This window comes from Nerophis ophidion, linkage group LG07 (assembly GCF_033978795.1).
Source record: "Nerophis ophidion isolate RoL-2023_Sa linkage group LG07, RoL_Noph_v1.0, whole genome shotgun sequence".
NCBI lineage: Eukaryota > Metazoa > Chordata > Actinopteri > Syngnathiformes > Syngnathidae > Nerophis > Nerophis ophidion.
The window spans coordinates 68,254,171-68,267,109 of NC_084617.1; the positions used below are offsets into that span (position 1 = coordinate 68,254,171).

General features: G+C 42.1%; 1 protein-coding gene across 1 annotated transcript; it reads right to left on the minus strand.

Moving 5' to 3' along the window:
• Window positions 1–9,059: 9,059 nt before the first annotated feature.
• On the minus strand, window positions 9,060–9,854 carry tcima (transcriptional and immune response regulator a). Its single transcript, XM_061906964.1, has one exon. It carries the CDS (start codon window positions 9,775–9,777, stop codon window positions 9,475–9,477), a length of 303 nt encoding a protein of 100 aa, XP_061762948.1. The 5' UTR covers window positions 9,778–9,854; the 3' UTR covers window positions 9,060–9,474.
• Between the last annotated feature and the right edge of the window lie 3,085 nt (window positions 9,855–12,939).

A 12,939-nucleotide genomic window follows, 5' to 3' on the forward strand; every position in this document is an offset into this window, starting at 1 on the left:
GGGGGGGGGGGTCCTTTTTATTTTTATTTTTTTCTTTGTCATGAAAAAGGGACGTTTTTGTCATGAAAGAGGGAGGTTTTTGTGGTTGGTGCACTAATTGTAAGTGTACATTTTGTGTTTTTTATGTTATGTTGATTTAATAAAAATAAAAAAAATTAAAATAAAAATGTTATTTATTTATTTTTTTTATTTTTATAAAAATGAATAAAAAATTATTCTGCGGCCCGGTGGTTGGGGACCAATGCCTTTGCATACATTCAAGTACCCCCATTTGAGAACCACTGCCCTACTATAAGACTTGAAAAAATTTATTGGTATTATGTTACAAGTCCGACAAGCAAATAGCACCGAGTTGGTGGCACAACAATCAGGTATAATCAGAATCAGAAAATCTTTTATTGCCATTGTTTGAGAACTGGTTCACAAACTAGGAATATTACCTGGCGACATAAAAGACATACAACACAGAATAGAATAACATGAGCTGTAATTGAGCTGCCAGATCAGATAAGACAGGCTTTTTAAAAATGTATAGATGAATAAAAAAACATGTATGTAAATCTTGCTCTTTGTTGATGTCATTTGCACATAAGTCACCTGTGACTGAGCAGGCGACTCCCCCCCCTGAGGGTGAGCATGCATACTATGTCCTAGCACACCAGTGTCGCCATGCATAACAACACAAGGAACTGGTTTGAGCCGGCAGAGAGACTGTCAAAGCAGATTACCGCGGGAGGCAACCTGCAGTAAAGCCATGTGTGCGCCTGCTGCAAGCCTGCCGACTCTGCGATGAAACCCCACTCAAAGTCAGCAAAAAATGTGTGAAGTAGTGTATAAGAAATATAATATATGCTTGGACCAATGGAGTGGATATTAGTGTCATGTTGAGAAGGACAAGTCCATCCATTCATCCATTTTCTACCGTGTATTCCCTTTATGGGCATGGGTGTCAAACTCTGGGCCGTGGGCCAAATTTGGCCCGCCGTTTAATTTCATTTGGCACTTGAGGCAATATGAAATTAACATTAGAGCTGGCCCGCCGCTAACACCACATTCACCCCTAATACTCTTACTTGCCAACCCTCCTGATTTTCCCGGAAGACTCCCAAAGTCGCCACCTGCGATGAGGTGGCGACTTGTCCAGGGTGTACCCCGCCTTCTGCCCGATTGTAGCTGAGATAGGCGCCAGCGCCCCCCGCCACCCCAAAAGGGAATAAGCGGTAGAAAATGGATGGATGGACTCCCAAAGTACAGTGCCCCTCCCAAATTGTATCCCGGACAACAATATTGGGAGTGGGTCTTAAAGGCATCGCCTTTGGCGTTCTCTACAACCTGTCGCCACGTCCACTTTTCCTCCATACAAACAGCGTGCCGTGCCTGTCACATAATATACGCGGCTTATACGCTCACTCAAGTGAATGCAAGGCATACTTGGTCAACAGCCATACAGGTCACACTGAGGGTGGCCGTATAAAAAATTTTAACACTGTTACAAATACGCGCCACACTGTGAACCCACACCGAACAAGAATGACAAACACATTTCGGGAGAACATCCACACCGTAACACAATCAATCAATCAATCAATGTTTACTTATATAGCCCTAAATCACAAATGTCTCAAAGGACTGTACAAACCATTACGACTACGACATCCTCGGAAGAACCCACAAAAGGGTAAGGAAAACTCACATTCAGTGGGCAGGGAGAATTCACATCCAGTGGGACGCCAGTGACAGTGCTGACTATGAGAAACCTTGGAGAGGACCTCAGATGTGGGCAACCTCCCCCCCTCTAGGGGACCGAAAGCAATGGATGTCGGGCATCCCTAGTTGAACAAATACCCGGAAGCCCTAGCAGCACTAACTCTTCCAAACTCACCAAACCCCGTCCACCTCAATCCCGCCGCCGAAAAGAGGCATTACATTTTTATTTAAATTTTGATATGCCATTGATAGTTTGATTATTATTATTATTTGAAACTCGATTGTGCATGTCACTATAAAGTTATATAAGCCTTGCTTGTTCAATATTCAATGCAAAACTTGTTTGGGTCCCTATTAAAAGGTTCATTTGTTCAACCTCGGCCTGCGGCTTTGTTCGGTTTTAAATTTTGGCCCACTCTGTATTTGAGTTTGACACCCCTGCTTTAGGGCATGGGTGTCAAACTCTGGCCCGCGGAGCAAATTTGGCCCGCCGTTTAATTTAATTTGGCCCTTGAGGCAATATGAAATTAACATTAGAGCTGGCCCGCCGGTAACACCACATTCACCACTAATACTCATACTTGCCAACCCTCCCGATTTTCCCGGGAGACTCCCAAAGTATAGTGCCCTTCCCTAAAATCTCCCTGGGCAACCATTCTCCCGATTTTCACCCAGGCAACAATATTGGGAGCGTGCCTTAAAGGCACTATCCTCTACAACAGTGGTCCCCAACCACCGGGCCACAGAAGAATATATATATATATATATATATATATATATATTTTTTTTTTTATTTATTTATTTTTTTTTAATTTATTTATTAAATCAACATAAAAACACAATATACACTTACAATTAGTGCACCAACCACAAAAACCTCCCTTTTTCATGACAAAAACTTCCTTTTTTCATGACAAAGAAAAAAAAAAATATATATATATATATATATCCATCCATCCATTTTCTACCGCTTATTCCCTTTCGGGGTCGCGGGGGGCACTGGCGCCTATCTCAGCTACAATCGGGCGTAAGGCGGGGTACACCCTGGACAAGTCGCCACCTCATCGCAGGGCCAACACAGAGAGACAGACAACATTCACACTCACATTCACACACTAGGGCCAATTTAGTGTTGCCAATCAACCTATCCCCAGGTGCATGTCTTTGGAAGTGGGAGGAAGCCGGAGTACCCGGAGGGAACCCACGCATTCACGGGGAGAACATGCAAACTCCACACAGAAAGATCCCGAGCCTGGATTTGAACCCAGGACTGCAGGACCTTCGTATTGTGAGGCAGACGCACTAACCCCTCTGCCACCGTGAAGCCCATATATATATATATATATAAAATAAAATTTAAAAAGAATTAATAAATAAATAAAATGATCCCCCCCTACCCCCACCCTCCTCCTTAAACGCTTGGCCCGAAGGCCAAATACCGAACACCGAATAACGAATGCAGTTTTTCACAATTTTTTTTATATTGCATAAATACCCTAAAAAAATATTTAGACATGTTTTTCAAATAAAGTAATTTTTTTTTTAATAATGACATTTTTTTAAAATATTCCAGTAGCCTTTGCTTTTCAAAAAAAGCACAAAGTTGTTCATTTATATTAGGCCTTCAAACAAAACATGCATTCCAAAAAAAAAATAAAGTGCATTAAAGTGGATAAACCCACAACAAATGAATTATTGTCCTTTTGGCAAAAGTCTGCTTAGCCACAGTAGATATGCTAATAATGTAAACAGAAGGCTCAAGTAAATATCAATTAAGTGTGTGCTTGTAACCTCATACACTTATGCAGGTACACAACATATCCCAACGTCACCACGTCACTGCACGTTGGTTGATTGCGTCACCGCGTCAAAAAATTGCGTCACACGCCACTATTCGGCCTTGTTTGTAACTCATTCCACCAAATGAGTTAAAAATCGGTTACCGATTAATCGGTGCATCCCTAATAGAAAGATAAGGGATTTCCCAGAATTAACCTAGTAAATGTGTCTAAAAACATCTGATGCAATCGCCTTTTTTTTTTTACTTGATTTTAATTTTTAATTTTTTTTTTAGCCCTTCGCTATCAATATCTTAAAACACAATTATTTCATCCTCGCTCAAATTAATGGGGAAATTGTTGTTTTCTCGGTCCGAACAGCTATTTTGTTGGAGGCTCCCATTAAAAACAATGTGAGGACGTCATCGTCTGTGACTTCCAGTAAAGGAAGTATTGTGAGGCAGATGCACTAACCCCTCTACCACCGTGCTGCCCTATTTAAGACTTGTTTAAATATATTCGGTTACCGATTAATCGGTGCATCCCTAATAGAAAGATAAGGGATTTTCCAGAATTATCCTAGTAAATGTGTCTAAAAACATCTGAATCCGTCCCAATGCAATCGCATTTTTTTTTTTTTACTTGATTTTTATTTTTTCATTTTTTTTTAGCCCTTCGCTATCAATATCTTAAAACACAATTCTTTCATCCTCGCTCAAATTAATGGGGAAATTGTTGTTTTCTCGGTCCGAATAGCTCTTTTGTTGGAGGCTCCCATTAAAAACAATGTGAGGACGTCATCGTCTGTGACTTCCAGTAAAGGAAGTATTGTGAGGCAGATGCACTAACCCCTCTACCACCGTGCTGCCCTATTTAAGCCTTGCTTAAATATATTCGGTTACCGATTAATCGGTGCATCCCTAATAGAAAGATAAGGGATTTCCCAGAATTATCCTAGTAAATGTGTCTAAAAACATCTGAATCCGTCCCAATGCAATCGCCTTTTTTTTTAACTTGATTTTTATTTATTTTTATTTTTTTTAGCCCTTTGCTATCAATATCTTAAAACACGATTCTTTCATCCTCGCTCAAATTAATGGGGAAATTGTTGTTTTCTCGGTCCGAATAGCTCTTTTGTTGGAGGCTCCCATTAAAAACAATGTGTGGACGTCATCGTCTGCGACTTCCAGTAAAGGAAGTATTGTGAGGCAGATGCACTAACCCCTCTACCACCGTGCTGCCCTATTTAAGCCTTGCTTAAATATATTCGGTTACCGATTAATCGGTGCATCCCTAATAGAAAGATAAGGGATTTCCCAGAATTATCCTAGTAAATGTGTCTAAAAACATCTGAATCCGTCCCAATGCAATCGCCTTTTTTTTTACTTGATTTTTATTTTTTTTTATTTTTTTTAGCCCTTCGCTATCGATATCTTAAAACACAATTATTTCATCCTCGCTCAAATTAATGGGGAAATTGTGGTTTTCTCGGTCCGAACAGCTCTTTTGTTGGAGGCTCCCATTAAAAACAATGTGAGGACGTCATCGTCTGTGACTTCCAGTAAAGGAAGTATTGTGAGGCAGATGCACTAACCCCTCTTCCACCGTGCTGCCCTATTTAAGCCTTGCTTAAATATATTCGGTTACCGATTAATCGGTGCATCCCTAATAGAAAGATAAGGGATTTCCCAGAATTATCCTAGTAAATGTGTCTAAAAACATCTGAATCCGTCCCAATGCAATCGCCTTTTTTTTTTTTACTTGATTTTTATTTTTTTATTTTTTTTTTAGCCCTTTGCTATCAATATCTTAAAACACGATTCTTTCATCCTCGCTCAAATTAATGGGGAAATTGTTTTTTCTCGGTCCGAATAGCTCTTTTTGTTGGAGGCTCCCATTAAAAACAATGTGAGGACGTCATCGTCTGCGACTTCCAGTACAGGCAAGGCTTTTTTATTAGCGACCAAAAGTTGTGAACTTTATCGTCGATGTTCTCTACTAAATCCTTTCAGCAAAAATATGGCAATATGCGAAATGATCAAGTATGACAAATAGAATGGACCTGCTATCCTCGTTTAAATAAGAAAATCGCATTTCGGTAGGCCTTTAAAGCCTGTAATGCTCCTTTAACAGGCTCTTTATCTGCGAGCAGGGATGATGAAACACACCACAACACCAACAGCGTGCGGAGGAATCACCCCCGCCCTTCCCTACTCGGCTGAACTGGTTCTGGCCAGTCTGAGGTGGTGCTCGGCGGCTGCATGAGGGAAACCCATGCAGGCTTAATCACATCCTCTCCTGAGTAATAATAACCAGTATCATCAGAACAAAGAGCAGAACCAAGTCATAAATGTGCTAACCACATGCTCATTATGAAGGAATGTAGGCTCGGACTCAAACAACTCTCTCCTGATCAACTTAATGTATCATCACATATATCAATACAAAAGCAAAGTATCAACTTAGGTTTGTATTATCAGTGTCAGTTATTTTATTGTATAAACAAGGAATACATTTTATTTTAGAATGCTGACATGACAGAAATGGCTGCACTTTGGACACCCCTGGCTTATATAAAAAGGCATCATTGCGGTTTATATGTATATTGCACTGCGATTTGGTGGCGACTTGTCCAGGGTGTACGCCGCCTTCCGCCCGAATGCAGCTGAGATAGGCTCCAGCAGCCCCTGCAACCCCAAAAAGGGACAAGCGGTAGAAAAAAGATGGATGGATGTATATTGCATTGGGATCTTATTTCAGTTGGATATGAACCTATGATAACACTTTAGTATGGGGAACATATTCACCATTAATTAGTTGCTTATTAAAGTAACAGAGACTTAATTTAGAGTTATTTGGACCCCAAAAGGGACAAGCGGTAGAAAATGGATGGATGGATAGACACTAGGGGAACATATGAGGTTTAGGGTTACTAATAAGCAATAAGTCTGATCTTATTGAGGGAAGACTCTTAGTTAATGGCTTACTGCTTGTAGAATAAGACCATGCAGAATAAGGCATTAATAAGTACTTAATAATGACTAAGTAAGAGCCAATATGTTACTATTTTGCATGTTAAAAAGGGACAAGCGGTAGGAAATGGATGGGTGCATGAATGGATGTATATTTCATCCATCCCATCCATTTTCTACCACTTATTCCCTTTTGGGGTCGTGGGGGGTGCTAGCGCCTATCTCAGCTACAATCGGGCGGAAGGCGGGGTACACCCTGGACAAGTCGCCACCTCATCGCAGGGCCAACACAGATAGACAGACAACATTCATTGGGATCTTATTTCAGTTGGATATGAACCTATGATAACACTTTAGTATGGGGAACATATTCACCATTAATTAGTTGCTTATTAAGGTATCAGAGACTTAATTTAGAGTTATTTGGACACCAAAAGGGACAAGTGGTAGAAAATGGATGGATGGATGGATGGATGGATGGATGGATAGACACTAGGGGAACATATAAGGGTTAGAGTTACTAATAAGCAATAATTCTGATATTATTGAGGGAAGACTCTTAGTTAATGGCTTACTGGTCATAGAATAAGACCATGCAGAATAAGGCATTAATAAGTACTTAATAATGACTAAGTAAGAGCCAATATGTTACTAATTTGCATGTTAAAAAGGGATGTTAAAGATTTGTTTTGTTTTTTTGGTAAAGAAATGTTTAGAATGAATCCAGATGAATCTCTATTACAATCCCCAAAGAGGGCACTTTAAGTTGATGTGTAGAAATCTTTATTTATAATTGAATCACTTGTTTATTTTTCAACAAGTTTTTAGTTATTTTTATATCTTTTTTTCCCAAATAGTTCAAGAAAGACCACTACAAATGAGCAATATTTTGCACTGTTATACAATTTGATAAATCCGAAACTGATGACATAGTGCTGTATTTTACTTCTTTATCCTGTTTTTTTCAACCAGAAATGCTTTGCTCTGATTAGGGCATGGGGTCAGGAACCTTTTCGGCTGAGAGAGCCATGAAAGCCGAATATTTTAAAACGTATTTTCGTGAGAGCCATATAACATCTTTTAAACACCGAATACAACTAAAAGCGTGCATTTTTAAGTAAGACCAACATTTTTAGAGACTAATAAGTCTCTAATTATTTTTAACAACACATTTTTTTCTTTAACTAACCGATAATAAATAACACACTTCTTAACATTAATGCGACTTCTTGAAATGCATGAGGATGTTTTATATTTTGAACGTTATTGCGGCGACTTGTCCAGGGTGTACGCCGCCTTCCGCCCGATTGTAGCTGAGATAGGCGCCATAACCACAACACCAGGGGGAGCTCCACAAACCACGTTAAACCCAGATTTCGATCTAACAAAGGTCTTAACTCATTCTCTTTCTATGCCACATCAATGTGGAATGCACTCCCAACAGGTATAAAAGTAAGTGCATCTCTATATTCCTTCAAAACCGCTCTAAAACAACACCTCCAGGCAACTTCAACACTTTACTAATACCCTCCTCCATTCACATCCCATCTCCCCGGATTATAAACAACTCAAATGTACTTCTAATGTATATACTTGTTCTTATGCTATGTGAACTCACTATGTTCTCTGCTGGCTGTACATATCCTACTAAATAAGACCTACACTGTTTCAATGTCCACATTTCTCTGTTGATGCAATTGTTGATGACTGAAGTTCTGATATCAACCAAAGCTCCTCATCCCACCCCCCGGATTGTAAATAATGTAAATAATTCAATGTACATACTATGATGATTAACTTGTGTGATGACTGTATTATGTTGATAGTATATATTTGTACCATGAATTGATTAACGTGGACCCCGACTTAAACAAGTTGAAAAACTTATTCGGGTGTTACCATTTAGTGGTCAATTGTACGGAATATGTACTGTACTGTGCAATCTACTAATAAAAGTATCAATCAATCAATCAATCAAGCGCCCCCCGTGACCCTAAAAGGGAATAAGCGGTAGAAAATGGATGGACATTATTTGTTTGTTTTTTTTGCCTTGGCCTCAGTCTGCACCCCCTCTCCAGGGCCCAGGCTAAGACCGATTATTTTATTGTATTTTAATCTTAAATTTTTTTTCTCCCCCCCCCCCTTGTTTACCTGTATCTCATCTTTTTTGTAAGGGGCGCTGGATGCCGGCAGACCCGTCAGCAATCCTGTTCTGTCTCCCTGTAATGTTTGTTTGATTTTGAATGGGATTGTGCTGAATATTGTAATTTTCCTGACGGAATAAATAAAGTACTATCTAATCTAATCTAATCTAATCTCTAGTCTATTTTTGACACTGTGAATACCAGAGGAATTATTCATTTCTTATCGTTTATTAGGCAATGTCAGCTAAGATTTATCTGAGAGCCAGATGCAGTTATCCGAAGAGCCACATCTGGCTCGGGAGCCGTAGGTTCCCTACCCCTGGATTTGGGGGTACTTGAATCCAAAAAAAAATGTTCAAAGGGGGAAATCACTGAAAAAAGGTTGAGAACCACTGGTATAGAGCATCAAATATACGGTAAGAAACATGACGAATGCACATAAACACAAAGAGTCTGACTTGAGTGTACAAAAAGCAATTTATTAAATGGCAAGTAAACACAGGAACGTGCTGTTCAGACAAAGGAGGGACATCACTGGAGTGTTCATGGGTAGAACAAGGCAAGTGTTGAGTTCACTTCAGGCATCCTTAAATGTCCCCAAAAAAAAAAAAAATGTCTCATTTATTGCAACTTCCCAGCAGCATCTCGGTGGATCTTGTTTCTTCACAGCGGGTGAATGTTCACTCCTTCATGTCATATCTCCTTTCCGTGCTCCTCCGCGCTGGCGGCGGGACTTCCCATCGCCATTGGCGGGAGCAGGCGGCCTCTCAGGCGGGCCTCCAGCTGCACCTGCGAGCCTCTCTACGGAGAGCCAGCGCGCGTCTTGTGGCTCCAAAAATCGGAGCCGATATTAAAAGAAAAGACGCCGGCGCCTCAGCGGAGTTTGAGCAGCTGCCGCAGCACGCCGGCGATCTGGAGGAACTTGTCCTTCTTCCTCTGCTTCAGCGCCATCAGGGCCCGGGCCGTCTCCTCCGGGTCGTGCGAGTAGGAGAAGATGCTCCTCACCCGCTCCTCCGCCTTCATGTCGCCCGTCTTCTGGAAGAGTCTGGTCAGCGCGTCCTGGCTGACGTGGTCGAAGATGTTGGCCACCGCCTTCTTGCGGTGCGCCGTGTGGAACATGTTGCCGCGGACGGTGGGGCTGACGCGGCGGCAGTCTGAGGACACGTAGGTGGACATTTCGCCTCTTGTGTGTCGGGGGGTGGGGCCGGTTGTGCTTCTGAGGCCGGGAGGTGAAGTGCGTGGAGGAGACGAGAGCTCCGCGCTTTTATGCTGCTGTGGGCGGGGCCAGCGCTGGTGACGTCAGCAGTCAGGAAGCAGAAAGACGAGGCGTCGTCTGCATGGCGGCTATAACATGCAAACCTCTTCCTTTTCTTTCAAATTGACGTCTTTTATAGCAGGGGTCACCAAACTTTTTGAAACCAAGAGCTACTTATTGGGTACTACCGCTTATTCCCTTTTAGGGTCTCAGCTACAATCGGGCGGAAGGCGGCGTACACCCTGGACAAGTCGCCACAATAACGTTCAAAATATAAAACATTCTCATGCATTTCAAGAAGTCGCATTAATGTTAAGAAGTATGTTATTTATTATTGGTTAGCTTCAGAAAAAATGTGTTGTTCAAAATTATTTTAGACTCTAAAAATGTTGGTCTTACTTAAAAATGCACACTTTTAGTTGTATTCAGTGTTTAAAAGATGTTATATGGCTCTCACGAAAATACATTTTAAAATATTTGGCTATCATGGCTCTCTCAGCGGGCTTCACGGTGGCAGAGGGGTTAGTGCGTCTGCCTCACAATACGAAGTTCCTGCAGTCCTGGGTTCAAATCCTTTCTGTGTGGAGTTTGCATGTTCTCCCCGTGAATGCGTGGGTTCCCTCCGGGTACTCCGGCTTCCTCCCACTTCCAAAGGCATGCACCTGGGGATAGGTTGATTGGCAACACTAAAATTGGCCCTAGTGTGTGAATGTGAGTGTGAATGTTGTCTGTCTATCTGTGTTAGCCCTGCGATGAGGTGGCGACTTGTCCAGGGTGTACCCCGCCTTCCGCCCGATTGTAGCTGAGATAGGCGCCGGCGCCCCCCGTGACCCCGAAAGGGAATAAGCGGTAGAAAATGGATGGATGGGTCTTTTATAGCAGGGGTCACCAACCTTTCTGAAACCAAGAGCTACTTATTGGGTACTACCGCTTATTCCCTTTTAGGGTGGCGGGGAACCGCTGGCGCCTATCTCAGCTACAATCGGGCGGAAGGCGGCGTACACCCTGGACAAGTCGCCACAATAACGTTCAAAATATAAAACATTCTCATGCATTTCAAGAAGTCGCATTAATGTTAAGAAGTATGTTATTTATTATTGGTTAGCTTCAGAAAAAATGTGTTGTTAAAAATAATTAGAGACTTATTAGACTCTAAAAATGTTGGTCTTACTTAAGAATGCACACTTTTAGTTGTATTCAGTGTTTAAAAGATGTTATATGGCTCTCACGAAAATACATTTTAAAATATTTGGCTTTCATGGCTCTCTCAGCGGGCTTCACGGTGGCAGAGGGGTTAGTGCGTCTGCCTCACAATACGAAGTTCCTGCAGTTCTGGGTTCAAATCCTTTCTGTGTGGAGTTTGCATGTTCTCCCCGTGAGTGCGTGGGTTCCCTCCGGGTACTCCGGCTTCCTCCCACTTCCGAAGACATGCACCTGGGGATAGGTTGATTGGCAACACTAAATTGGCCCTAGTGTGTGAATGTGAGTGTGAATGTTGTCTGTCTATCTGTGTTGGCCCTGCGATGAGGTGGCGACTTGTCCAGGGTGTACCCCGACTTCTGCCCGATTGTAGCTGAGATAGGCGCCAGCGCGACCCCAAAAGGGAATAAGCGGTAGGAAATGGATGGATGGATGGGTCTTTTATAGCTGGGGTCACCAACCTTTCTGAAACCAAGAGCTACTTATTGGGTACTACCGCTTATTCCCTTTTAGGGTCGCTGGCGCCTATCTGAGCTACAATCGGGCGGAAGGCGGCGTACACCCTGGACAAGTCGCCGCAATAACGTTCAAAATATAAAACATTCTCATGCATTTCAAGAAGTCGCATTAATGTTAAGAAGTATGTTATTTATTATTGGTTAGCTTCAGAAAAAATGTGTTGTTAAAAATAATTTTAGACTCTAAAAATGTTGGTCTTACTTAAAAATGCACGCTTTTAGTTGTATTCAGTGTTTAAAAGATGTTAAATGGCTCTCACGAAAATACATTTTAAAATGTTTGGCTTTCATGACTCTCTCAGCCGAAAAGGTTCCTGACCCCTGCCCTAATCAGAGCAAAGCATTTTTGGGGCATTAATGCCAAGGGCTACCAGTTTGATACACACTTAAATAAATTGCCAGAAATAGCCAATTTTCTCAATTTACCTTTAATAAATAGATCTATAGGCTTCACGGTGGCAGAGGGGTTAGTGCGTCTGCCTCACAATACGAAGTTCCTGCAGTCCCGGGTTCAAACCCAGGCTCGGGATCTTTCTGTGTGGAGTTTGCATGTTCTCCCCGTGAGTGCGTGGGTTCCCTCCGGGTACTCCGGCTTCCTCCCACTTCCAAAGACATGCACCTGGGGATAGGTTGATTGGCAACACTAAATTGGCCCTAGTGTGTGAATGTGAGTGTGAATGTTGTCTGTCTATCTGTGTTGGCCCTGCGATGAGGTGGCGACTTGTCCAGGGTGTACCCCGCCTTCCGCCCGATTGTAGCTGAGATAGGCGTCAGCGCCCCCCGCGACCCCAAAAGGGAATAAGCGGTAGAAAATGGATGGATGGATGGGTCTTTTATAGCAGGGGTCACCAACCTTTCTGAAACCAAGAGCTACTTATTGGGTACTACCGCTTATTCCCTTTTAGGGTGGCTGGCGCCTATCTCAGCTACAATCGGGCGGAAGGCGGCGTACACCCTGGACAAGTCGCCGCAATAACGTTCAAAATATAAAACATTCTCATGCATTTCAAGAAGTCGCATTAATGTTAAGAAGTATGTTATTTATTATTGGTTAGCTTAAAAAAAAAAGTGTTGTTAAAAATAATTTTAGACTCTAAAAATGTTGGTCTTACTTAAAAATGCACACTTTTAGTTGTATTCGGTGTTTAAAAGATGTTATATGGCTCTCACGAAAATACATTTTAAAATATTTGGCTTTCATGTCTGTCTATCTGTGTTGGCCCTGCGATGAGGTGGCGACTTGTCCAGGGTGTACCCCTCCTTCCGCCCGATTTTAGCTGAGATAGGCGCCAGCGCGCCCCCCGCGACCCCGAAAGGGAATAAGCGGTAGAAATAAAAAGAAAAGAAATAAAAATGAGTGACTCA